Consider the following 27,749-nt stretch of genomic DNA (forward strand, 5'->3'; position numbering starts at 1 on the left):
GGATGTTGCCTGCTGCAGTCCTGGGCCTTTGTGTAGAGTCAGGAGTGTGCATCTTCTCAGTTACAGCAGCTTTTTAATATTTTGCCTGTGTACTAGATTAACCTGCGTTGAAAGAAAAATGCCGTGACTCCAGCAAAAGCATCCTGCTTGCCCTCTAATGCACACCTGCCAGTGGTGTTTATTCTGGTTCACTGCTTGCAATGTTACAGCAGAACAAGAGAATTTAAACTCATCTAGACTCCCTGAGAAAGGGAAACAATGAAACAGCCCTACCGACTGAGCCAGACATAATCTCAGCACCCCCGTCCCCAGAGGCGACGCTGCTCGGTGGATGGAAAGGAGACGGAGCAGACTCGGGGTGAGCACCGCGCCCTCCCCAGGAGGTTCTGGGACTCAGGAGGCCCATATCTGGTACCGGCCCCCAGGCATGCGTGTACGAGAGCGAGGCTTGGCCTAAGGCTGCTCTAAGGGTCCCAAGAGGCAAAACACCCTCTGACTGGTCCACAGGGCCCTCTGCGTGGGGTAACGGCCTCCAAGAGCAGATTCACTGGGTTCACAGGTATCAGAAGGGTGATGGGACCAGCCCCAGGCAAGAGACCTGATGCCAGGATTCTCAATGCTTCCCAGAGTGAGAGAGGCTTAACTGATCCAAGCTTGCTCAGGTAAAGGAAATTATTAACAAGGAAGAAGTGAGTTAATGAGAGCATTCAGGCAGGGTGAACGGACACTCTGGAGGACCTGCTTTAGGAAGTAGGTGTTATGACAGCTGTGAGAAATTCTGTAGGGTTTGGAAAAAAATAGGTGATACCTTATGTGTTTAAGGTAACAGAACAACTCCCCTGGCGTGGCAACCTCCCAGATCCTTCTCTAAGGAAGCATCTGCGTTTTGTGGCCAGATTGCAGCACAGATCAACAGTATTCAGTAACAATTCTGCCCTTCCATTTCTCCCCGGCTGGGGAAGGAGGAAGAAGAGTGAAAAGGAGAAAGTAAATAAAATAAACTTACTCAATACTTTCTGGGGTTCCGGTAAGTACACAGGGCCTCTCTGGAATCCCAGAACTCTCTACAAGAAGAATCAAGAAGACGAGGTGTGTTGGTGGGCATCAGGCAACCGTGCGCCTTCGCCTCTGTGTACAGACTGTCTCTCGGGCTGGTTCCTACACCAGCCCCACAGAAGCCCCGGCTCCCAGAAAAACAGTCTGCTCCCACTTGCGGAGAGAATATGAAGCTGGGAGCGCCAGCCTGGACTCTCCGAATAAAAACAAGTCCTGCAGGGGGCAGTGGGAAGGATGCAGCCGTGGGCTCTGCGTTGTCCTAATTACCAGCCTCAGCTTCGTACCTGACCCATGAGTGTGCTAGTAAGTGCCAGAGTCACTTAACCCGCTGCTGCTCAGTTGGTCCACCTGCAGTGAAGTTTAATGGGTACCTGCCGGCAGCTCTGAGGCACACTCGTATGGAGTTTAATGGTATGCACGTCAGAGTTATTACCAGTAACCGCACAAATATTCCAAGGGAACACTGACATCCATGTGGAATTGGCTCTGGGCCATTTGACAAGAGAGGGAAAAAAAACTTACTTTCCAACACCACACAGGACCCTTATTCTGTTCCTAAAAAAACTGCCTCGGGAGAGAGGTTCCAGGGGGAGGGGACAGAGGGACCCCTGTGGCTGACTCATGGTGATCCGTGGAAGAGACCAGCACAGCAGTGTGGAGCGGCTGTCCTCCAGTTAGAGACAAACAACAGCAACAACCCGCCTCTGAAAGTCCATACTCAAAAAATGAGAGACAAATGGCTAACAGAAGCAACTGCCTTCGAGACACTGTAGAAGGATCTTCTAAAATGACACACAGTTCTGTCGTCAAATGTCCTCTAAATCCTGTCCTCTGCTGTGGAAAGCGATTGAACTCAGATGATGAAATTATAAATGAAAGTAACAACTCTTCTTCCTCAGTTTGTGTCTCTCCATCTCACATGGTCAAAATGACCCCACTGGGGAAGGTCCTGAGCTGAGCTTCACACGTGCTCACGGAGCCAGAGCCTCCAGCCGGCCCCTTTCCACAAACGGCAGGGACCATCGACTCCAGGGGAGTGGTGAGCAGGCCCCAGCAGTGAGCCCAGAGCCACAACAGCACTGCTCCAGGCCCCACTCTGCCTGACATCACATTCTGGTGCAGAAAGCAAAGGTCCGAGAGCAGCAGGTGTTCGGCAGGGACCACACTGGGCCCAGAGCTGCAGAGGGTCTGTCTCCCCAGAGGCCAGATGGGCAGCTCTGCCAGGACCTGCTTCTGCTCTGGTTTTTCTGGCTCTCACCTGGGAGGCTGGCTCCACTGCAGGGAAAACAGCCATCGCATATACTTACCAAGCCCCTATAGACTCCTAGGCAACAGGCAGAGGTACCATGTCTGAAAAACTTTATAATAAAGACTGGTTTCTACCACACTGAGATCTATGAAAAAAGCAGCCCTTACCTGAGGCAATCTGGATTTTGCAACCAGACTCTGCTTGAATCCGCGAGATCTGCTCACCTCCCCGGCCGATAACTGAAACAAATGAAACAGGGTCAGGATATGCCCCTTACTCCACATTTAAACATGCACGGATGACTTCATTAACTCAATAAACATTTATACTTGGCTCGCGGCACAACAAACCAACAAGCCCACAGAACTTGTGCGTGAAACACAGCAGACAAGAAAGGGTGCCCCAGCTGAAGTGGTGGCAGGGGAGCCCACGGCCCAACATTCCTGCCCCCCTCCCCCAGTGTGGAGTCCTGCTTTGGGGCAGCGCTTTGGGGCTCTGAAGAATGCAGTGTGCAAAGCATTCTACTACAGGTGAGAGACACGCTAAGGGGATAACAATGAACTGAGGGAAAGGAATCAGGGAAAAAGTAGATAACGTGATTACTTACTAAATCCAACCATTTTATCAGGCACTTTGAATTCTTCTGTTATTACTGCCCTAAAAACAAAGAACATTTTGGAAAAATACACAGAATAAAGAATTCTGCAATCATTTTTGGCTCCCCAAACTTCCCATATTGGCAATCTTAGAGGACACAGGCGTCAAATAAATCATTCTAACATGGCCAATAAGTCTACAATCATCTGCAAAGGCGGTCCCCCTAAAGACCCCTTTGATCAATCACTTCTTGCAAAGACCCAAGCCTCCCCTTTCCCTGTGTCAGAGCAAGAAACCTCTTTCATGAAACCATCAGCTCCACTAACAACTGACTTTTTTTTCTACAGTTACCCTCAGCAATGCTGAACACCTGAAGGTCCTCTGAGGCGTGGGATGTGCTAAGCCTTCGATTCTGGTCTCCCAGATGAAGAGAGACAGTTACTTGTCAATAGTCCTTGCTTCCCCATCTTTTTACTGCTTTCTGGCCACCCTCTTATTTATCTGCCTCTTGGGATGAGACGTCCCAAATGGAACCAGTGTCCTGCTGAGGCCTAATTGGTGCTGACCAATACAGAATGATTACCTTGCTTATTCCACAAGGGACTTCTGTTAAATGCTACCCCATCCATTATGTGCCTTTTTTAAAAAGAAAAAAAAAAAAAACAAAAAACCAAAAAACTGCTGCACTGGTTCTTTCAAACAACTCTTCAAATTTTGCCATATAGTGTGTTGTGGACAATATCTAATTTGCCCAACACCCCAGAAAGCAATTAAATCTAAACATTTACCTTAGGAGGAAAACTAAATGCAAGTAGTTTAAAAGAAAAAAACAAAAAAGGAAGCACTTTGAAACCTCCCTCACTCAGCTGGATCTTTACCCATCGCGTAAAGCACCGGATCCAGCGCCTGTTCCCAGGGAAAGCGCAGCACTCAGCAGAGGCGCGGCAGCATGGGCAGCTGCAGCCCACAGGCGTCTAACGCTTTCATCCTCATGCTGCATGCGCGAGGTCTCTGCACTCTAGGGACACATGAACTCACACCCGAGCCAGTGGAGTCCCTGGCTTCCTTGGCAGCAAAACTGCAAACGCTAATGCCAGACCTCGGCCGGCCTGAAAGGTCCACTGGACGAGAGAGCCAGGGCCCGGCTGGGATGTCCCCTGGTGGTGGCGAAGGGTAACCGTGCTCCCGGACGCAGAGCCACCAGGCCGCTGCTTGCGCGTGCAACACAGAGCTGTCTACTCTCAGGAGACAGTCCTGGGGAATTTCCTAGAAGGCCTTTAGCACCAGCCCCACTCAAAAACTCAGGCAGCTCCTTGGCTCGCAGAACAATTTTAGCAGATTCTCTGAGGGAAAAATGTGGTTAAGATGAGCTGCCCTGGGCTTCTGGGAAGATAAGGCCTTATTATAAACCCAAGGCTGAAACTACTCTAAGGCACAAAGTACAAACGTTTTGCAAAGTAAAATCCTGATGAACTACGGCTTTATAGGAAAGTTACATGTGATGCTAACACAACCTCAGTTAAATGACTGTATTTCAATTCATTAAAAAACAAACAAAGCAAATAAAGAAACAACAAAAACGTCACCAGGATAGTGCATGGTGATGTCTAGAAACTCCCAAACATGCAGAGAATACAAAAGGCTATAACTGTATCACCAGTGCTGAAGGTTAAGGATAATATGTTACAGTAACAAATATGCAGCATACAATTTCACCCCTTAGGGAAGAGAAGCCCTCCCCTGTGGTTTTCCTGTATATTTTGTTCTTTTAGAAGGGTAATATTGTGACCACAAATATCCTGTCTTACAGACTGGCCTTTTTAAAGCCCAGAGGTCTCTCTATCTCTCTAAATCCTCGATGTTGATGGAAAAGTGGTGGGGGGAAACTGAGGAAGGGAAATCAACGGGGCACCCATCCAAGGTTCTGGGGTGAGGCTTCTAACTGGGGGGTGGGGGGGACCCAGGCTTCCACATCCTGGGCCCTGACTCCTGGAGCAACGTGAGCTCCATCTTGGGAAAGCCCAGTTAAGTCACACTTCTTTAGCATGGCTTTTCTCAAGCAAAGAGGTCAATGATTCACAGAACACGCGGAAAACCATGGAACCAGGAGGACAATTTTCACATTCTCTACTTTTAAATTTAACATATGTGGGCAGAAAGAGCAGCTCCAACATCCCAGAAGTCTTTTAAGTTCAGTTTTACAATAATGATTGATTTTTAATACCAAGCATCAGTTTATCCCTTCAGCTTACACTGTCTTGGAAAGGGCTACAAAAAAAGTTGAGTCTTAAAAAGAAATCTAGCCCATGGTTTTTCACACTCTCACTTTCTAACACTCTAGTACAGATGGTGGATCAATAAACAATTAGAAATGATCAATAAATAATAAAACATAACCCACTGCTTACCTTTGATGTACCAAGGCCCCTAACTGGTTACCTACTGTGGCAAAGAGAAAGAGAAAAGAAAAATCAAAGCATTAGCACGGATAAACTAACTTCATCCTTACACGACTTCTTACCATTTCAGAGGGGAAAAAAAAAAAAGAAAGGCAGAAAGAAAGCAAACAGTAATTTAGGCTCAGTGGCTGAAATGAATGCGTTACATGATATGAAACAGGAGGGGATGTCGTGATCAACAGTCTCTAACCCGGAGTCCAGCTGAACGCAGGATAAGAAATTGATCTGTGTGTCCACATGCTGAGCAGCCTGGGAGAAAATCCTGCTCGCTAAATCCCTCTCACTTCCTACCTCCCTCCCGCTTGGGATCCAAACTCAATGTAAAGATGGCCAGGGTCCCTTCTTTCCCTTTTTAAAACAAATGAGAAGATTTAACCTCCTCGTTCAGAAGCATTGTTAAGGACTGCTCTGTGGCAGCTGCAGTCACTAAGAACGTGCACATATGTTCCTGCTGGCCACGCCACAGGGCATCCCCCCCACTCTCCCTACCCTCCCAAGAGCATAAGCATCTCAAGGAGAGGAATGAGGAGCTGGCCTCCTCGCTTCTCGGGCGTCTTCGCTGAGCCACCCTCGCAGTCCGGACGCTTGGAATGAGCAACTGTCTTTCAAGCCCATTTCACAGAGATGACAGTGCCCAACAGGCTCTAATTATGAAAACCAAGTCTGCAGTTACACTCCCACAACGCCACTTCAGCTATGCTTTTTGTTCATTTCTCCTCTTTCAGCTATTGATGAGTGTCTCCACCAGCCATCAGCAAAAAATGAATCTGCGGTATTTCTCTTTGGAAAATGCAGCCCAGGAAACACAGTCAGCAGACAGCAAAAAAGTATAAATCCAAACTGCATCACAAGGAACTGAACGAACCTTACAAAATGCTAAAGACAGCATTCAAAACCATGTCTCCCGGCAAAGTTATAAGAAGGACAGGTACACGCTAAGTGGGGAAGAGTTGATTACATCAGCCTCAGAACAAAGAGGGACATGTCTGACATCTGAAATCCAGGGCTCCAACAGCTCTTCCTTCTGCTTGAACTTAACCCTGTCATTCTCGGACTGCAGAGGAGCTGGCTGTAAAACAACCAAGGAAAAGAAACCAGATCGTGATGTTTTAAAAGGAGGAGAGAAAGCCTGGAGAAACACACAGCAAAAAAGTACACAAAGCTACTGAGTCAATACCATAATTCTCCTTGATCAATGGCACAACAATGGTCTACGGCCAAAACACTGACCTTATATGCTATTACCCTGCTTATCTCAGAGATAACAGCATTGTTTTTTTATCAACTCTTGAAAATTTTCTTTCTGTGCTTCCAGTCTGAGTATGACAAATGCCCTCCCTCGGCACAGGCCGTGTCCACGATTCCCATTCCGTATGAAAAGCAAACAAGCACCAGCTCGAGAGAAGACTCCTTGTCACCCACTCAGGCCCTGGATGCTGTGACAGGGGATCGCCCAGAGCAAAGGCAGCAGGCGTGAAGACAGCACGCGGGCGGAGGAGGCCCATGACGGAGTGCTGCCGAGTCAGGCCGCCTGCCCCATCTCAGGGTCGCACTCAGCACCCCGCTCAAGGTTGGAACTCTCTCTCTCAGTGGTAAAGAAACCAGTGAGGACAGAGAAACTGAAAGGTCTCGATGCAAACACCGAAGAGCGGGGACTAGTCCCTGCTTGGGGCAACGCGGCTGGACCTGGGCTCAGGGTCTGCCGCACCATCTGGCGAGGGGTGTCACAAGGCTGACCATCTACCGACACGTCAGCCAGAAAAGCGGCAGCAGAGCAGAGAGCGACACTGCCACCGAGGATGCCACGAGCTTCTCGAGAACGTTCGGGGGTTCCTGGGCAAAAGCCATTTGAAATTTTGTTCTCGTCAAAAAAAGGAAAGTCCTCTTTGTTGGCAAAGTACGTGTCACGCACACCGTATCATTTCTGACAGCCAACTGCTCCGGCGAAGAGCGGAGGTGCTTGGAAGAGATGGGCGCACACTGTCATGCCGTGGACAGACGGGCTGCCGGGAGCCCCCACTGCAGGGTGAAATCAAATTCAAGCCCACACCCAGCCCTTTAAGTTGCTGACTCTTTATTAAACGGCTCAGATCGTCTCTCTCCTCCACGCAAATGCCAGAGCTCGAGGAGGAAAAAGTGTGATTTAACGTCTCACTCCCTTCTGAAACATTCCCATTTGGTGCCTAAAAATGAAAACCAGCAGTTGGGCAAGGGCCACTGGCCACACTCATATGGCAAACAAACGGGGGGCTTCTCTCCATCTTCAGGATGAACAGGGTCAGACGAGGGAGGCATATGGGGACGTCGAGCAAGCTCGATTTAACAATTATAGTCATTTTACTGTAAAAAAAGGAAAAATGCTGAATAAAATCAGTCCAACTTCCTCCTAACGGCACCTGCCGGTCAACCAGGGTTCACCTGGCCCCCAAACTTCCTGGCACATGTGTGCAGGTATACACACCGGTGAGGTTCTCACTTATCCTGCACGCTACACAATGGGAAGCCATGGGCAATGGAAAGGTGAGCTTCCCAGAGAAAATATCCATGAGAAAAAACAATATGAGAACTCCTTTCTGGAGAGTCATCCACTGCCAACTTCAATCATGATCTTTAAAAAAAATAAGGCACTGGACACATTTTGGACACATTTTTTTCCACCTTAGAGAGGAGTAAGTCTCCATTCACGCCCCCACCCCCGACCCGCTCCAAAAAACTGCTAGCAAAATATCACTGGGGAATACACCCAGCTTTATAGTACACACAATCTTAATGGTTAGCCCCCCATGCCCCACCTCAAAACAGCCCAAGGGGCCAAGCCCCTGGCATCGCTTGTACCACCGCAGACACGCACACAGAGCAGCAGACCCAGGACGGCGAGAGGGAAGGGCAGAGAGGACATGCCCACAGCGCTGCAGAGACCCGCAAACAAACCGACCAACCAGACCTTCCTCTTCAGCCTCAGAACACAACCCTGCACCCAGGCTTGCACTCCCGACTCTGCGACTCTGACCAGCGCCTTTCTGAGCCCGTTGAAGGCCAGCCACACCAGCAGTTAGCCGCGGCCACTTCTGCAGTTTCCAGAGCAGTTTTAGAAAGCTCTTCTCCCAAGGACAACACAAAGGCTTCCTGTGTTCTAATGCAGCAGCTCATGCCCTAGGGCCCACAATACACTGACAGGCTATATTTAGCTGCGAGTCCCAGGCAAGTAACAGGCAAGTAACCTATTACTAATTTGGCAAATTATTTTTTTAAAAGTGAGCATAAATCCAAGTTTATCTTGATAACGTCACTCTCGGCTGCAGCTGAGTGTGCTCCGTGGCGGGGAAGGCCCACCACTAGCCTCCAAGGGTGATTCTCTAGGTGCGTCACCGGTACAAACCCATTCAGTCCTACAAGCGCCCTGGGAGGCAGAGGCTGTTGCCACCAGTCTCATCTGACTGATGGAGGTGCCTCAGCAAAGGGCACAGGTGTGTGACTGCCTGTGCCCAGGGGACCGCTGCACCATCTTTTGGGTGTTGGGCGCCACACTGGGTCTTGGGCCTAAAATGGTGAGCAAGGTCATATTTGCTTCAATAAGTTTAGAGTTCTGCTTTCTCTGGTGGTTCAGAGGTTAAGAATCTGCCTGCTAATGCAGGGGACATGGGTTTGATCCCTGATCCAGGAATATTTCATGTGCCTTGGGGCAACTAAGCCCGTGTGCCAGGACTACTGAGTCCGAGTTCTAGAGCCTGCGAGCCACAAGAAAAGCCACCACAATGGGACGCCTGAGCACGGCTACTGGAGAGTAGCCCCTGCTCTCTGCAACCAGAGACATCCTGAGCACAGCAACGAAGACCCACACAGCCATAAATAAACCAGTTTAGAGTCTAGTGAGGAAAGCAGAAGGCTCCACGTTGAGCAGCAGCTACCCTAGTCTCCAGGGGCACAGAGGTGTTAGGGGTGTACCTGCACCCCTCCCCAGTGCCAGTGCCCAGCCATGGGTCTCTGGAGGAAAATTAAGAGGAAAAATAAAGTGTGCGGTGCTTATTTACAGCACTATGGCTTATTTTCATTTCATCCAGCAGTAATGAAACCAGTTTAGGGGGGCACAACCAACTTTATTAAAAAATGAAATAGAAAACAGAAGCGACCATATACGGATACATATTTGGGATATGTATTTAATAAACTTTTTATTTTTAAAATCGGGACCATATATGGATACATACTTGGGATACGTATTTAATAAACATTTTATTAACACAGTTACACACGTGTTTTAGTAAGCGTGCAGTGACTAGTTCTGATGGAAACATGGAACCCACGTCCCTTGCATTGGCAGGTGGATTCTAACCACTGGACTGCCAGGGAAGGCCCACAGACTCACCCCTTTTGAGGCGTTGGAGGACTTTGCCTCTCCTGGTGGAGCCACCACAGACTAAAGAAGGGTGCTGTTAGAAGGGCGCGGAAAGGGGAAGGCCCCACGTGGTGCCCCCAGCAGACACGATTCTCAGAGATCCGTCTGTTTAAGGGCACAGGGTGCAAGAGCTGGAGGAGGATCCGTGAGCCCGTCCACGCCCACCCACCCTGGGCGGATGTCACGCACCCTGGTCTGAAGACTACTTGACAACACCCCTGATTTCTTCCCCTGCGACTCTTAGGGTCCAAGTTTTAGTCTCAGCTCTTCACACCTGCAGTGTCCACTATGATCCCCCACACGGGGAAAACAGCAGCAGTTCCAAGGTACACGTTCCTGTCCCTGCAAAGTAGACGCTCCCACCTGAGGTGGTGCAGGCGGGGGCAGAGGTCCAGACACCCCGGGCAGGCACCTGCAAGAACCGGCCCTCGCCACTCCTGAGCACAGGCGCCTCTCAGCCCTCTTCTCTCCCTGAAAAGCCTGGGACCTCAATCTTTCCTCCTAACTGTTTTTTCCTCCTCCTCCTTGCCCTATGCCACAAGCGCTGAAATGAAACTTGGAAAGGACTACACACACACACAACCCCCCTTCCAATCTTCCTGTAAATGACTCATCTGGCAGTGCACCTAAGAACTCTCCTTTCTTCACTCCACACGAGGAACAGAAATGGTGGTGAATCTAAAGTGGTCTTACAAAAGTACCAGAGGTAAATCTTTGGTAGAAAAGGCAGGCATATTTTCAAAATCACTAGTGTAAAAGCCCCCAGCCCCGCCCCTTGCAATGGCAGGAACGGCTCTTTACTTAGCGCAGGTTCTAATTCTGGTGCCACTCTTCACAGAAAAGACAGCGAGAGTGTGTGGTCTGTTTGATTCAACTAAAAAAGCTCACAGGGACACGAGGACCTAAACCTCTCCCAGGGTAAAAACCTGGGCAAGATGCTCTCGTTGCACCTGGAAACACGGAGGAGACAGTGGGAAGAGTGTCTCATCCATCTGTCAACCAGCTCCACAGAAATGTCAGAAATCACTTGCTTTCTCTGGCAGTCAAGAGTTGGATAGGGGAACCTGAGACAGGGAGGTTTAAGGAAACTAGGGAGGGAGATCCCCCGCACCCCTTCCTAACTGAGGATTAAGCAAGTGTTGGAGTTAATTATTTGACAAGGCCGGCCGGAGGTGGGCCAGCTTCCCATTCTTGTAAACAACCAGTTACGGGGACACACTGCTCACTTGTTTAGGTGCGGTCTAAGCGCTTTCGCTGAAACTCCAACACTTTGGCCACCTCATGCGACAAGTTGACTCACTGGAAAAGACTCTGATGCTGGGAAAGGTTGGGGGCGGGAGGAGAAGGGGACAACAGAGAATGAGATGGCTGGATGGCATCACTGACTCTGTGGACATGAGTTTGAGTGAACTCCGGGAGTTGGTGATGGACAGGGAGGCCTGGAGTGCTGTGATTCATGGGGTCGCGGAGAGTCGGACATGACTAAGCGACTGAACTGAATTGAACTGAAGCGCTTTCGAGTGCCAATGGCAGAGCTCAGTGAGCAGGTCAGAGACCCTATGGCCTACAAGCCTAAGAAAAAGTTTGCCAACTTCTGATGTAGATTAAACTGAAATCTGCACTTCTAAGTCACTTAGCTAGTTCTGTTCTCTTAAATGTGTAGCTTACTCTTCACAAAATTTCCTAGATGCTCATCACAGGATACGCATACAGAGAACTTGGAGCATTTACTCACTGCAGGAGCGAGGCAGGGAAATCAAGAAACCATCTCGATGACCATGGCATGAGGAATCTGGAAGAAGCAGGAGGCGACAGTCTCTGCCTCCTGAAGAATACATATGAGACGAGCCCTAGTAAGAGGACAGGTGACCTGCTGTCGAAGTTCCGGGCAGAGCGCCATCTCTGCCTCCCTCCTGAGGCAGGCGTGTGAAACTGGAGGAGGAGTGGGAACAGGAGGGATGGGGGAAACCAGAGAGGCGAGGTGGTGCCCGAGTGGGGCACTGAACAGTCACAGGCGAGGAGGATGACAGAGTTCCAGGAGGAAGCCAGGGCTGGCCCGAGACTGAGGAGTCAGCTAGGTAAAGAGAAGACCCATGAGGAGGCGGCCGCAGCGCACAGAACGGGGGAGAGGGCCTAGAGGGCAGGACGTGTGGGTCACGTTGGGAAGGGCTGGGCCCCTGGTTACCGGAAGCTGCCATGGCTTTTAGACCAGAGACGGAACTGGTTCCGTGAGTCCAATGGAAGCCTGAAGAAGGTACAGGATGGGAATGCTGTCACACGGAGACCCACGGGGCCCTTCCCAACTCAGTAGGCGCACTTCAAAGGCCACGAGAGAGCGTGGGTGCCGAGATGTTCAGGGTTCAAAGGACCTGACCCGAAGCCGGAGGACAGCAAGGTGCTGCGCTTCCCAGGCCGCACACCAAGGCCGGCCCTGGAAGCTGGGCATGAAGTTCTTGGGTTCCAAGTGGCTCCTGAACCGGCAGTTTGACGGACAACTCCAAACTGCCTTGGAACACAATGACCCCAGATTGCTTTATGCATCAGGAACAAATCTTTCCGTTTTACTTCCTAGCACTTTTTAAAATCTTCCCATTCACACATGAGCTTGCATATCCCAACGTCCCAAATTAGCCGTAAGTTAAAGTTCTTTCTGGTTGACTTACCAGTTGCAGTACTTTTAAACAGACCCAAGTAACACCTCCAAAAAACCTCTAGGGGACTGCACTTTAACCTCCTAAAGGTCAAAGAACCCGGCTCCACAGGAAAGTTAGCAAGTTCATACTGCTGATGCGATCTGCTGAACTTCCGTCAAAAAATCTCCGAGCCAAACCAAGCAAACAAAAAAAGCTGCAAAGTCCTGGCAAATCTTTATGGCTAAGAGAAAAGTGCCAGGATTCCTGCCTGTTGCTTGTCTCTGCTTTTCTAAGCTTTCACCTCACAAACAGTGAGACTGTGATCCTTAGAAAGCTGTTTGATAAACACGAGCATCTCTTTCCATGATGGGCTCTGTTTATCCACATATTTACTCATGAGGACAGAACTGGACCAGTGACCTCAGCCCTGTCAGGGGACAACTGACAAGAGCCTGGGGCAGGCCCCAGATGCCCAGTTCTCCCTAAGCTCCACAGCACATCTCAAATTCTACACAGAGACCAACTTGGGGGAAAAAAAATTCTTCTATCTAAACAGAAGAGAGAATTAATTTTATCAAATCGTAATGCTGAGGGAAATCTCTTGTAGTTCAAAACACAGTGTGTTGTTGTGGTAAGAGGCACAGGCCTGTGGATGACGGAAGACCCAGGCCCAGGTGAAAAGGTACTGTCTCAGTTCTTTCCTACTAAAAGTAGACTTAACACTGTGGAGGAGAAGAGAAACTGCATTCATTCTCTGAACACAGGAATGGAGTCCCACAAAGGTAGACATGCAGAAAATTATGGTTCTCAAAAAAGAGGTGACGATATACACATAATAATGAACTGGAGTTTCAAGTGAGAGTCTGGACTTGCTGGTGACTTACTAGCTACATTCTTCCAAACGGGTGTGCAAAGAATTGCATGCATGCATGCTCAGTTGCTCAGTCGTGTCCGACTTTGCAACCCTATGGACTGTAGTCCGCCAGGCTCCTCTGTCCATGGGATTCCCCAGTGAAGAATACTGGAGTGGGTTGCCATTTCCTACTCCAGGGGATCTTCCTAATCCAGGGATTGAACCGTTATCTCTTACTGGGAGAAAAAAGTCTGCAAGATGCCAAAGGTTCCATTCGCAAATTTTTAGGACCTCATTGGGCACAGGACATAGTCACACTATTCTCCGTAAGCACGAGTTTCACACTCAGACACCATGCAGTGGGTGAAAAAAGGCTGCGAGCTGTGGCATGCACTGGTCTCCGTTTCTAGAAACGGTGGCCTGAGAGACACCGCCCATTAACGATACATAAGCTCAGAGTCAGACACTTCGTGCTATTTTTACACTGAGGTCCTGTAAGGGAAAATGAAACATGACTGCCCTGAAAAGGTAGAAAAGTTTACTGTGCTTGACAGCTTTCTGCTAAGGCAAAAATGCAGACAATGAAACCACTCATATTTAGTCTAAGATATCACTGATACCAACCAAACGTAAGACGACCACAGTGTACGGTTTCAGAGGAGCAGTGTAAACGGCCACCTTAGTTCCAGTGGCCTCAGGGAAGAGTTTGTGTGTGTGATCATAAACACTGATAATTTTCTTAAAAAGACAAGAACTTCGACACCCAAATTGAGTGTTGTGCCCTTAAAATCTGCACCGTGAGCGTCTATACAATTATTCCGCTTATAAAACCCACGGCCGAGCTCTTTTAGAATCCTCAAAGAGACCAGGGCAATCAGTCACATTTACATTTTTTCCCAAGAACATAAAATATGCACTTTTTTTAAGAAAAGAAGATTACACAATACTTGCTGCTGTATACCCTGATTTTTTTCATTTGATACTGTATCAGAGAAACATGAACATACTGACACAGGTGGGCACGTGCAGACTGAGAGGGCAGGGGGAGGGGACACTGGCCAGCCACTGCGTGCATATTGACATGCAATCTAGCATATCACAGGGTCCCTTCACAGTCCCACTGTGTGCGAGATGGAATATGATAAAGGGAGTCCATGTGCTCTGCAGAAACCCATCTGAGTCTCTTGGCCAAAGTGCTGGTTATATGCACTTCTGAGTGGTCTCAAATGCTTCTGGGGATGAGCAGGGTATATAAACAAACCAATGAAATAAACAAAGGAATGAATGAAAGGGAGATGGACGCTGCTAGCAAGAGCCTGTTATAAATGGGAATGGTGAAGAAGAAGAAAAGAAAAACAAACCCCGCAGAGAGACTGAAGGAAGGGCATGACTCCTCTTTCCTTTCTTTAAGGTCAGTATGTAGTCATAGCTTCCTCAGAGCCATGCCCCAAATCTCAGTTTTTCTTTGGAGAAAAGTGGGAACTTCAATTCCCACATGTGCACTGGAATAGCAGAGGGCTAAATCAAGCAAAACTCCAAGCAGTCAAATTACTTCCAAGCTGACGCTTTAAGACTTTCACCCCTCGCCCAGCTGAAAAGATTTCCTGTATTATCAAGGCAAATAAGAACTCAAACGCTGCAGAATTGCTGAGAAAAATCATCTTAAATATTTCCCCTCAACCATTCTTCTTTGGAGTGACGCTGGAGAAAGCTGTTAAGGAAATGGCTGACACAGATTTCAACTGAACCGGCAGGTTCACTACCACCTGAAAGGCAAAGTTATTTACAGCAACTTACCTCCATCATCCAAGGGCCGTTTCTGTACTCCATAGCCATACAACGAGGGGTCCACTAGAGGTGTGGAATTATTCAAGTGAGGAACTGAATCAATTTTAGCAGCAATCTACAGAGAGAACCAGATTTAAATACTCAGTAATAAATCATGGCTCCATTGAGGGAGACAAGAGTATTGTTTAAAGGACTGTTAACCCCATTTCTCCACTCTAAGGAGATTAATTAAAGCAACATTACAGGACGAGGACTGTGCACTCCTGAGTTTTTAGTCTTAGTAATAATGTGTCTTTTGAAATGATACTTCCAAAAACATGTCTTCCACAAGCAAATTTTTTAAGCCATTACTTAAAATACAGCTATACCACATTTTAAGGAAAAAAGCAGGCCAACAATATGAAGAGCTTTGTTCAAAATATTTTAACACAGGGTTTCCTTAAGGAACAAATTCCCCAGCAATATTTAAAAGGCCATGAATTTGTTCAAATCTGACAGCTCTTTAGGAATGTCTGTCATCTTAAAACTTCAAGCCCTATAAACTGATGATGAAATATATGGAAACATAAAACAAGCTGCTCTTCACTGGAAGTCCAAACAACAAGGGGGTGACTGTCTGTCCAGACTAGTTTGGAAGGATTCCTGCACTGGAGAAATCAAGATAACCTGTGAGGGCTACTTTAACTTTCAGTATTTACCTGTCAGTTAAAGAACAGAACACAGCTATTAAATTTCCGCCAGAAACAGATGCTGTGGAGAGCTTCCTATACTTATTTACTAAGAACTAGGGATTACATGTGATGCTCACATAAATTAACTCTTATTCAATCAAAGGAATGTTTACAACTGCTCTTGATGTTAGCCCCTCAGTTAAGCCTAACAAGCCAGGGTGGATTAAGGGACAGCCAGCACAGATGTCCCAGAGCAGAGCCTTTCAGAGGTAGCTTTGCTGAGGCTGTCCAAATGTGCCCAGAAGTCTGAGAGCTTCCGGAACCAACATAAAGTACTTTAGACAAACAAACAACCAAAGACAGTCGCCATACTGAAAACCTAAGGCAGAATTTAATGTTCGGTACCCTGGATCAGGTCTCACCCTTTCATTTACTAGTTCTGTGATGTCGGGCAAGTACCTTTCCTCTCTGCCTAAGATCTTCCGGGTATAACACCATCTGCTTCGTAGTTTCTGGAACACAAAGGAGCTTTGCACATGAGAAAGCACTTCACAAACACCAGGGCTGTAAGACAAGGCAACTCACCCAATAAGAGCTGAGGGCCTACTATATCCCAGGCTCAGTGGTGAAGAAGAGTCAGGGGGTAGTCACAGGTACACAAGCTAATCAAAAAGCTGATCATTTCAGCTACTGATACACATAATACTAACTAAAAGGCAAGGGCACACAGAGCCCTCAGGAGGGCCACTTTAAATGGGGTGACCAGGAAAGGCTGCTGTCACGAGGCCTACATGATGAGGAAGAGTATTCCAGGGAGAGGAAATAGCTTGTTCCAAGACCCTGAGGCTAGAACAAGCTTGGCGGGTATGTGCCCGAAAGAGAGGTCAATGTCACTAGAATAGAAGGAACCAGATGTACTCCAAGAGGTGGGCAATAGCCAGTTCATGTAGGGCTTTAGAGGTCATTGGAAGGGGCTTGAATTATATGTATATATAGATAATTAATTAATTAATGCTGCACCCCCCCTGGGTTTCCTGACCAGGGATTGAACCTGTGCCCCAAGGAGTGGAAGCATGGAGTCCTAACCACTGGACTGTCAAGAGAAATCTGCAACTTGGGTTTTATATGAAGGGTGACGGGAGGCAACTACAAGGCTTAGTAAGAGAAGTAATTTGTTGATTTATGATTTTAAAAGATTCCCTTGGACAAGGAAAATAGATTCTAAGGGGACAAAAGTAGCAAGACCATTAAGGAATTATCCTATGCCAGAAGTCAGCAAGCTATAGCTGGTGAACTACCTGTCTTGGTAAATAAAGTTTCACTAGAACACAGCCACACCCATTTCAGAGATCATATGCTGTGCAGAGCATATACATATATATAATTTAATATCTGGACTTTAAAAAAAAAAGAATTTGCCCTTTCGAGGCTACAGATGATGGTAGCCTGGATAGGTGCTTGTTTTAAAATATTAAGTTAAACACTCAAAGTTAAAAGAGACTGCTGATAGAAACCTCATCTCCTATATTCAAACTTCAAGGCAAGTGGCCATTTGCTCTAAAATAAAATACTGTATAAATCTTGCCTAACAGCATTTTACCACCAACTTGCAATCTTGCTCTCCACATTTGTTTTGGATAAGCTAGTGGAAGGTTGGCTACTTACTTAAGATGCAAAAATTATCTTTAAGGACTCAGCTGGGAAAGCAAGAGATTAAAAGGTGAGAATTAAAAGGGCAGGAGTTCATGCCCCCATGGAAACCCTTTCGTTTGCCACAATGAGCTGAGCAGGTCAATGGCTGATATGGGGCTTTCCAAGAGTAAAGACAGACCAAAATATTGGCAAAAGACAGTGAGAATGACCCCGAAACACAGGGGAAAAGGGTGTGATTATCAGTGGAGTCCCCCAAAAGCAAGCCTGCCGAATCACTCTCAAAGAGAGGATAAGCTCTACATATCTGGCACACTCTACTTTTTTTTAATGTGGACCATTTTTAAAGTCTTTTCTGAATTTCTTTCAATATTGCTTCTGTTTCATGTTTTGGTTTTTTGGCCATGAGGCAAGTGGGATCTTAGTTCCCCAGCCAGGGATCGAACTGGTAACCCTGGCATTGGAAGGCAAAACCTAAACCACTGCAGCACCAGGGAAGTACCTCTCTACCCTCTTCTGTTGATGCCTCTTGGCTTCCAGAGCCTCTTCCCTTCTTTCAAAATAGCCAAGATGTTATTCCTGAGTCCTTGGCCTTCCTTATAATTTATATAGTATGTTTCATATGTTGCCAGAATGTCACTTTCTCCCAAAGCTGAGGTATTAAATCATTGCATTACAGTAGCTTTTCTAATCCTTCAATTCAATTTAGTTCAGTCGCTCAGTCGTGTCCGACTCTCCGCGACCCCATGAATCACAGCACGCCAGGCCTCCCTGTCCATCACCAACTCCCGGAGTTCACTCAAACTCATGTCCACAGAGTCGGTGATGCCATCCAGCCATCTCATTCTCTGTCGTCCCCGTCTCCTCCCGACCCCAACCTTTCCTAGCATCAGAGTCTTTTCCAGTGAGTCAACTCGTCGCATGAGGTGGCCAAAGTACTGGAGTTTCAGCTTTAGCATCAGTCCTTCCAATGAACACCCAGGATTGATCTCCTACCTTTGATTAAATCAACAAGCGTCCTAAAACATGACTGACGATTTCAGATTCGTTTTTAATTCATGTTTGCGGCAGGCAGCTATAAATTTGGGAAATTTTTGCTAAGAGAAAAGTAGTAAGGATAATGGTTAAGAGTTGTAGTCCTGAAGTCAATAACTGCACTTGAACCCTGGCTAAACAAATGTTAGAAGTATTTTAACATTATAGCACACAATTATATCATAATTTACATTGATATTACATTGTATATTACAATATACTTTGTAATTTTTATATTTATAATATTTTGCAGTATTTTTGTAATGTAATATTTCTTTATAGCAATAAAGAAACAACGTATTTCTTTATTCAAACAAATGCAACCTTGTTCTAAGAAATGATTTTAAATGCCTTCTAAAATAATAAGAGTTAGTGTTATGAGTGCTTACTATGTCTCGGCACTCTAAGAGCAGTTTAAAGATGCTATCTCATTAATCTCTCACGATGATTCTTTAGGAGGTTGTCTATGGGGTCACACAGAGTCGGACACGACTGAAGTGACTTAGCAGCAGCAGCAGCAGTATTATTTCCATTTTAAGACAAGGAAAACTGAGGCTTAGAGAAGCCGAGGAACCTGCCCAGAGTCACACATCTTACATGTGGCAGAAATGGTACTGAAGCATAGGCCTGCCTAACTCCAGAGTCCATGCTACTAATCACAGCACTAGGCTAACTAACCCTCTTTCTTCCACCTAATGCTTTCTTAACCAGAGTCACTCCCTGAGGACTTGAAGCCTAATGAGTTCCAGTACACAGAACTCCAGCAATTCGTCATGTCTGTAAGTGACCATCCTGAACAGCAGCTGCTTAAGGGAAGCAAGGTAAATCTTCAGTTAATAATGTTGTACGCCAGAAAATAGCCACAGAAGCCAGGATATTCCAGGAAGAACAAGGCCACGCCAATGCTTATCTGAAAGCACAACCTTGAAGGAACGCTGGTACTGATTTTCTGCTACTTGATTCACTTTCCACCCCTTCTGGGGGGAAGGTGGCAAGAGTGGGTTACCTCACTACCTGTGCTATTTTAAGCATGGTAATAGAGGAAATATTTATAAATCGATGCCAAGACATTTAACCTCCACTGCCAGCAGCTAGTGGAAATGTGGAGAAGGGAAGGGGAGCACTGGACCAGCAGTCAGTCATGAGTCCAGCTTTTCTAGCTGGCCCTTCCAGTGTATGACCTTGGGCAAGACCTTCAGCGGTCCACCTTCAGTGGTCTTGCTCCCTGAAAAATGCAGGGACAAACTAAACCACTGTTTCCCAAGGAGCACAAGGCAAGCTGGGGAGGTGCATGGATGAATGTTCAAAAATATTTTAAGTAAATCTAAATTTTACAATGATTTTAAAATATGAAGTAAAAAGAATATTGAGGGTTCACTTAAAGGCGGTACACAATTCACTAACATTAGGAACCAGGGCAACGAATATTCCCAGTGCACATCTCTAAGTTCTGTCATCAGAGTAGCTGAGCCTATAAACCCAAACAGGAAGCTGTGTCTCTTTTCACAACTTCACTTTCAGTAGAACTTTACACTAAATGGTGACAGGCAAGGCCACCTGAGTGGCAGCAAGTCATCCGCACGCCGTGTCTGTGCTACTCGAGAGCCTCTGCGGACTCTCACGGGGCCAGCAAGCAGAGGCCACAGCTCGCACCACCAGTTGGAGAGAAAGAGCCCAGCTTGCGTCCCTGGAACCTCTGCTCCAAAGTCGCCCCGAGTGGCCCTGCCCTGGAGAATTCACCCCTGGCGAATTCACAGGCTGGACAGAAAGTCTCTACTCCCCACAGCTGGAAGAAACGGTACGTGGCCAGAGCAGTGGAACCCAGTGGCTAAGAGTGAGCCAGTCCCAGAGGGCAGGGTCTAGAGCCACGGATACACAGAGTCAAGTCCACTATCTAGGTTACTTGTCGATCAAGATCGTTGTGTACTAAATGTCTGATGGAGCCCTCATTTAATCCTCACGGTGACCTCAGAAAGTAGCTACTAGTCTCAATTCTGTGGGCTTTGGAGCCAACCTGCCGGAACTGTATCCGAGGGGATGCCAAGATAACAACATAAGGCGCTGGAACAACGCTGGGCACACGGTGAGGAATGAGAAGTGCTTGCTCTTTTAACCCTTTACTGAATTAATAATAATACGGAAAAGCACAAAAATGCCTGTGCAACTAGCACCCTGATCAGGAAACAGAACATGACCAGTACCCTCAAAGCTGGTCTCAAACTCCTTTCGGTCACTACCCACCTCTACCTCCCAAGCTATTCCATATAGATATATATACACACATATATCTATCTGGTGGTTTTATATGTGTGTGTGTACATATAAACCACCATCCACGATCTCCATTTTACAGATGAGAAAAATTGAGGCTTAGATGTTAGATAACTTGTCCAAAGTCACTAACCTAGTAACTTTCAGAACCAGAATTGGAACGCATATAGAATGAATCCAGTCATCTTAATAACCACTTCGCTACACTCCACTGTTTCCTGCGTATCCGGCAACCATCAAATGGGAGAACCTGTATCAAAGTCCTTGCCTGGCATGCTCCACAACACAAGTTCAATGAATGGGAGCTATTGCTGTTGTCATTAGAGGTGGGGCCCTGTCTGATCCTGCCCTATTAACTGGCATTAACCAAAACAATCGAATATGATATCAGCTCTTCTTGGTAGCTTTTCCTGACAACTACAGGCCACCCACATTTGGTGAGAATTAAACACTCTCTTATCTGTTTGCAAAGCACTGTGTAAACTACCTTTAAGTGGTGCGACCTCATGGAGGAACTTATTGATTATACTCTCCTCAATGTAGGGAGCTCTGTGAGGCATGGACCTCTCTCAATCATCCTGGTACTCCAAAGACAAAGGTTCCTTGACTGGGAGGTCCAGGGGTTAGCTTTAGAGAATTCATAAACCTCCTGAAATAACAGACAGAACTATCTAAATATTTCTGAGACGTAGTTAAGTTTTCAGGAGTCTTGTAAAGTTCCACGCTCCCAAAAAAGTTAAAGAACGTCCCTAACACACAGCAAAGTGTTTGGCACATAGAAAGTACTCAGCAAATGTTTGCTAAATTTACTAGAGAAGCCTACCTGCAGGCAAAATGCTACAATGACCAGCTGAGGCCCTAAGCCAAAATGCTTTTCCAGCTAGGAGCCCCTCAAAGGCCCTAGAGAGGACATGACCACTACTTTCCTCCCCTAGTGTTGGTTGCTCAGTCTCGTCTGACTCTTTGGGACCCTGTGGACTTCAGCCCACCAGGCTTCTCTGTCCAAGGAATTCTCTAGGCAAGAATACTGGAGTGGGTAGCCATTCCTTTCCCCAGGTGATCTTCCTGACCCAGAGGTGGAACTCGGGTAGCCTGCTTTGCAGATGGATTCTTTACCTTCTGAGCCCCCACGGAAGCCCTCTCTTCCATATGTTCCACCTAACTGCACCAGCATCCTTTCAATGCTTTGTTTGAAGACCCTGCTGCAGAATTCTCATTGAAATTGAAAACTACCAAACTGCCACTACAAAGGAACCAAGTCTCTTAGAACGCAGAAGACAGGGTCCAAGAACTATTGCATATGTTAACTATTTGCATGCTCCTGAGAAAACTGCTTTATCTACCTTTGGCTTATTATTTTCAAATATAAAATGAGAATTATAACCCTTATCCTATTTCACTTGGTTGCTGTGAGGAGCTAATTCTGGTAAGATAAAACCAGTGGTAAACTTGTCTTATTAACTGTTACAATGGCCCAGCACCCAGCAAGGGGCCTTGGATTCAGCAGATCCTCAAATAATGGCAGGCAATCTGAATCACATCACAATTTCCATGAATGCTACTCAGTCTTGCAAGTGATTTGCTATCATCTGACATTAGGATAAAAATGCAGTTCATGCTTCCAAAAGTATTGGCTATTCTTTCCCAAGTGTCCTTGTAACCGAACTCTAAATGCAAATCATTTTCAAGAGGGATGATTCTTAACAGAGTGAAAGAACTGCACAGAAAAGCTAGGGAGAGGGGAAGCTTCAATAGACACCCAACACAACACATCATGGAGGAAAAGAATCAAAAGAATACTGTCAAAATTTTTTTCAGATCTAGCCAGACAGATGCTCTGAATGTTTGTGAGCTTGAAGGGGCCATTGAGATTATCTAGCTTAATGTTTCCTAGAGTCTGATCCATAGTCTGATCTGGTTTCATGAAAAGAGGGTAAGAAGTGACAGATGTTGGGCACATTTACACTGCATATCCCAAACCCGAGTATGACTTTACGCACAGGAGCAAACTTAGGGTTCCAAGAAATGGCAACCCACTCCAGGATTCCAGCCTGGAAAACTCCACGGAGAGAACCTGGCAGGCCAGAGGGTTGCAAAGAGCCAGTCAAGACTGGGCGTAACAACACAACAAGGGCTCCGAGAGGTCCCGAAGTGAAGAAGCCAATTCACCTTTATTTAACCCTGTATCCCCAAAACCTCTCTGGCCATGAGCCCTTTCCATGGAAGACCTATGAACAAAGACCATTTGTAGATCAAATGCTGGGAAAGGTCAAGCTGGCCCCAGGTCATGTAGCTATTTGCAGGAGACTCAGATGTCCTAACTCTCCACCCAGAGTTCTCTCCATTAGAAATTTCAAGCAACAGTATGGACTTACAATTTGGACAAAGATGAGGGGAAAAGCTGCCGATTAGGCAATCCAAAGGGCAGCATAAAACGAGGTGGTGGGAACCCAGGCAACCCAGAGAGTCAACATCACATGCAAAGGGGCAGCTGGTACTGAGCTCCTGCTACTGAGCTCCAGCTCACTGCAGAACATGGGAGCAGTGTGGCCAGGGATGAGCTGGAAATTTCCATTTTTGCATGAAATTGTTCTGGTTATCTAGTGTTGGACTCCTGTGGTCAAATAATACAGCTCTGCAGGACCACTCCGAGCCTTCTCCAGTCCACAGGCCACCAGTCTGAAAACTCTGGTCCAGGCAAATTTGAACTGGGGGCATGTAACAGAAACATTAGTTTGATGATACACATGGGCTGTCAGATTTTACAAGAAAGATAAAGCAGCCTCAGCTGAAAATGAGAACGGTGTTAAGAGGCATCCAGTGGAATGCACTGTTTATTTACCCTTTACTTTTCAACACCAAAGATGAAGTCTGGCAACCCAAAGGGGCTCAGCTGCATCACGAAAACCCTTACCCAGGAACTTGCTCCCTGTAGGGTCCTCTATGGGTCCCACCAAAGTAAAATACCGAGCAGCCCACAGATGTCCTGCAGATGCTGCTTTTCTTCAAGTGTCGGAGAAAGTTCAAATGAATGCACACACCGGAGTTAGTCCTTTGTGAAATGATGACTTGAGCTCCTCAACCAGCGGGCATGCCTGAGATGGTCTCAGTGGAGTAAACTCACAGCGACTGAGCATTCAGTACCCGTGACTCTGCTGTGAAGCGCACACATCACACCTGAGGTGAGCAAAGGCGTTCCATCCTCAAGGGGTGTGCAGCGGGAAATGAACACAGGCCTTTCTTTCAATGATGGACGCACAGTCTATTAAAGGACACGCAGTGTGTCTCCACAGCACAGGGGCCGAACCATTGACTGCTCGGGATCAAAGCGTGAACTGGTGGCACTGGAAAGCACGTCCGGGAGGACTGTGGAACGTCTGAGGCCCCGTGCTGCCCACCAGCTCCCCAAAAAAATGTGGGCAAAGAAATAGGTTCTAGGTCTCAAAACTGGTCAAAATGTTACTTTCCACTGACTCTCCACTGGCTTGGTCACAATCATTTGGAAGCAGAAGCACCCAGACGCCCAATGCCATCAGGCACCATACATATGCTCTATGTATGGGAACAGAACCCTTTCAAGTTATGTAGTGCAGAGGTGCTGACTGGGTTGAGGACAAAATAGGAGCTTAAAGTCTTAAAAAGCCCAGGCAGTCTGGCAAAAAAATGTCTATTTGGGTGACGACTGGTAGGCGGTTGGCCCAGCTCACAGAAGGCTGCTGGGAACCTCTAAGACACTGCGGTGTGACACTGTCCTGGTAACATGCAGACGGGTGAACCTGGACATGGATGCTACTAAATCATCACAGTGGGCTTTCTGGGAACACTTTTATATTTTTAAGAAAATGAAATATGACAAAACAGGTTTGCATCTATTCATCCATAATTTCCATGAAGCTCCCTTGAAAGCCTGAGAGACGGTAGTCAGGGTAGAGGTACAGTGGGGCCCACAATCCAGGATAACCTGGCTTTGAGTCCACATCCCATTCTTATCTGGACCCTGTGCTCTCTAAACAATGAGTGGAAGACACACTTTCATTTTGCTAACCAGTCAATGACTTCTGAGAACTGGACATGATTTTTTCTTTTTTTAATACCCAGCAGCTTTAGATCTTCACCAGTGTGATAGAATTAGAACACCTTTCTACATGTATGTGTACTTCCCTACAAAATGGCTTATGTGAGCCCTTTGGCCAAACACTATTAACTCACCGGACTTCATGCTGCTGCAGAGATTTTAAATTGTATATGACATCTTCAGAGATTCCCTTCAGATCTAGGAATGCCAGGCTCAGGGCGAACTAACAGCAACAACTGTCTCCCTTTCCTGGAAAGCGTCCAAAGGATATGAAAAGAGGCTTCAAGAGGCTAGGAGGGAAGCTTAGTGGATTAGGTGCTGGACTCCACATACCAGACTGAAGAGAAACCAAAGGTTCAAATCCCAGCAGGGTCAACTCAGACTCTACTGTGATATTCTGGATAAACTGAGCATCAGATAGCTCGGTGCTCCCTGACTAACCTATGAGGGCCTTACCAACAGACCCTGGTGTTTACGAGGGTACCTGAGAGAAGGGAAAGCTTTGCAATCATTTAAAGAAATACACTGTCTTTTATCTCCAATTACTGGAGGGGGGGTGGCGGGGGGAGATCACACCTCTGTAACACGCTGTATATACAATGGCAAAGTAGAAACACCACCATCAGATGCCCAAATAGTATGAGGCCCTTTGAGGTAAGCTTTACTGTAAGCACACAATATTTTAGATTTCTAACATCCCATTTGTGCCCAATGCAAATCTATAAATAAACCTAAAATTAGCCACAAACCTGTGTTTTCTTTAGTTTTTAAGGCCATCAGTCCTTGGAGATAGTATCGACCTCCAGCTGTTAACATTCAGAAGTGATACACTTACAGCACTGTCTCCATTTGGCTTATAACTGCTCCAGTCAATGGTGCATTTCAGAGCTGGGAACAGTTCCAGTGAAGTTTCCTCTGCTAGTAGTAAACACCACTGCTTCAACAATCCACATTAGGTCAGCATATAAACAGAGGGTCTCCCTCCCTCTTGAGCAGGTTGTCCAAGAATACGAGTTCAACCACTGGCCCAAGAGAAGCAGAAAGTCTTTTCAATGGTTCAAATTCATTTTATGTTCAACTACAGGCCTTCTGCAAACTGAGGATCTGAGCTCTTTAGGGTAGTGACTATACTTCTTCCTGGATACAGAGGCCGACAAGGTGATTGTCACACATCAGCACAGAGTAAAAAGCCATTACATATTAGTAGCCAGTGAGAAACAAGATTCAGGACCCTGTACTGCAGAGGAGAGCAGTGTAACACGCCGGCAAGCAGAGTGGTGGAAGGGGAGCTGCATGGCACTGTTCATCCATTAGTCACTGGCTGGCTCTGAAGTCTAAGTAAGATGGATACTCACTAGCATATTGCTTGGTGCCTAGGCAGTAAGGAACAAGTCATCGGATAAAATTTTAGGCTGAACCACAGGTGTGGAAACTTCTGGGATCCAATGCAATGTCTACAGAAGCATCAGTATTAAAATGAAAAGTCAGTATCTGGGAAACAGGTAGGGTTCCCTCCCCTGGAATACTGGAAAGAGGTGTAAAGACCGTATCTTCAAGCGACCGAGTTGAGACTTTCTTCTAATACAATGGGTCCTGTAGCTTTCTGTTAGGAATCAAGCAGTAATGAGTTATAGCCCAACTTTTAAAGAATCCGTTAGTATGCCTACAATTAAATAGGAAGAGATGATGAGTATAAGACACTCAGCAAAGAAGTTTAAGTGTTAGAGCTAACTTATCGCTAAGTTTCACACACAATACAGGTTATGTTCTAAGCATCATATCAGAAACCAAAGAGTATTTCTGGCAGGTCCCATATTCATTCTCCAGGGAAGCTTGCAACCTCTTAAAAATCAGTTTATTTAACTCTGACAAAATGCACGACATTGTCAGATGGTCAAATTTCACTGCTGGAATGACTCCATTATCACATGCTCCCTGAAAGAGGAAAACCTATTGCCCATAAGGAATGCCTATGTCTTACGGACCATCCACATCTACTTAACAACTCCCCTCCCCTAGAGCACCCTCAAAAGTAAACTACCCTCGAATTCCTAGTCTGAAAAGGCTGTTCCCCCAGTTTTAAGAAGCTACTAGGCCTAAGACAGGCCCTTCCTGCCCAGACCCGGGTTCACTCCGTGAGCCCCTCAGTTCCCTACCCCTGTAAACCTCAGAACCCCAGGCTGGCTGCCCTGCGGGTCCAGCCCCCACCCGGCGCGTGGGCGCGACAGGGCCCAGGCGTCCTGGGTCCACCCTTTCCCAGCAGCTGCAGGAACCTAGGAGACCCGCCCGACAGTCTGGGCCTTGGTCCTCCCACGGCGCCTCATCCCATGGCTCCTCCCGGCTGCAGGCGCCCCAAAAAACTACCGAAGCGCCCAGCTGGGGCGTCAGCCCAGGTTTACGTCCCGCCCCCAGGCCAGACCCCCTCCTCCTCTCCATCAGGCCCGACCCGGCCCCGCCTCGGGCTCCCGTGCTCGCGCCGGCCGGCCGCGCCCGTACCTGCCGGACCCGGTGCAGAGCGTCCACGAAGCCCTCGGCCTTCATCCCCACCGGAGCGCTCTGGCCCTGCACCAGCTCCGCCATTACCGCCCCCGCCGCCGCCGCCGCCCGCCGCCGCAGCCACCGCCACCGCCGCTGGGCTCCCCTGTCCGGCCTCCCGCTCCACTTGGGGACCCGTAGCCGGAAAGGGAAAGTCGCCCCACTTCCGGCGGAAGGGAAGCCGGGACGCTCGCCGACGCGAGAGGAGCCGCGTCTGCGGGGCTGGGTCGGGACACGTGACCGCGGTCCGGCCGGAAGTGGGGGGGCGGGCCCTGTCGTCTGGTCTTGAGGGGACCGGTCGCTCCCTGGCCATTTCCAGACGCGACTTCATCCAGGGCCGTCGACCGTGTCGTGACAGTCTTTTTGAGGCGTGTGTCTGTGGCCCGAGATGCCCGGCTGTCGGCTGTTTGGAAACCCCGAAGGGAGTGACGTGGCTTTCCCTAGACGGCACCCTGGCTGTCCCTCTCAGAAAGTGACCATC

At 47.4% G+C, this 27,749-nt stretch overlaps 1 protein-coding gene across 3 annotated transcripts in view; it reads right to left on the bottom strand.

The window, feature by feature from the left end:
• The window catches only part of FUBP3 (far upstream element binding protein 3), a 48,750-nt gene extending 21,343 nt beyond the window's left edge, over nt 1-27,407 (bottom strand). The window contains exons 1-6 of one of the 3 annotated variants that reach the window (XM_055399301.2): nt 27,230-27,407; nt 15,041-15,146; nt 5,311-5,341; nt 2,913-2,962; nt 2,473-2,544; nt 1,007-1,064 (exon numbers count right to left, since the gene is read on the bottom strand). In XM_055399301.2, the coding sequence (XP_055255276.1) occupies nt 1,007-1,064; nt 2,473-2,544; nt 2,913-2,962; nt 5,311-5,341; nt 15,041-15,146; nt 27,230-27,313 (401 nt within the window). In that variant the 5' untranslated portion in view covers nt 27,314-27,407. Of the gene's footprint in view, nt 1-1,006; nt 1,065-2,472; nt 2,545-2,912; nt 2,963-5,310; nt 5,345-15,040; nt 15,147-27,229 lie in introns of all 3 variants that reach the window. The other 2 variants (XM_055399302.2, XM_055399300.2) reach the window with 2 other exon arrangements.
• Between the last annotated feature and the right edge of the window lie 342 nt (nt 27,408-27,749).

Source organism: Moschus berezovskii, chromosome 11, assembly GCF_049115385.1.
Source record: "Moschus berezovskii isolate FMDL1 chromosome 11, NW_MosBer_1.0, whole genome shotgun sequence".
Taxonomy (NCBI): domain Eukaryota; kingdom Metazoa; phylum Chordata; class Mammalia; order Artiodactyla; family Moschidae; genus Moschus; species Moschus berezovskii.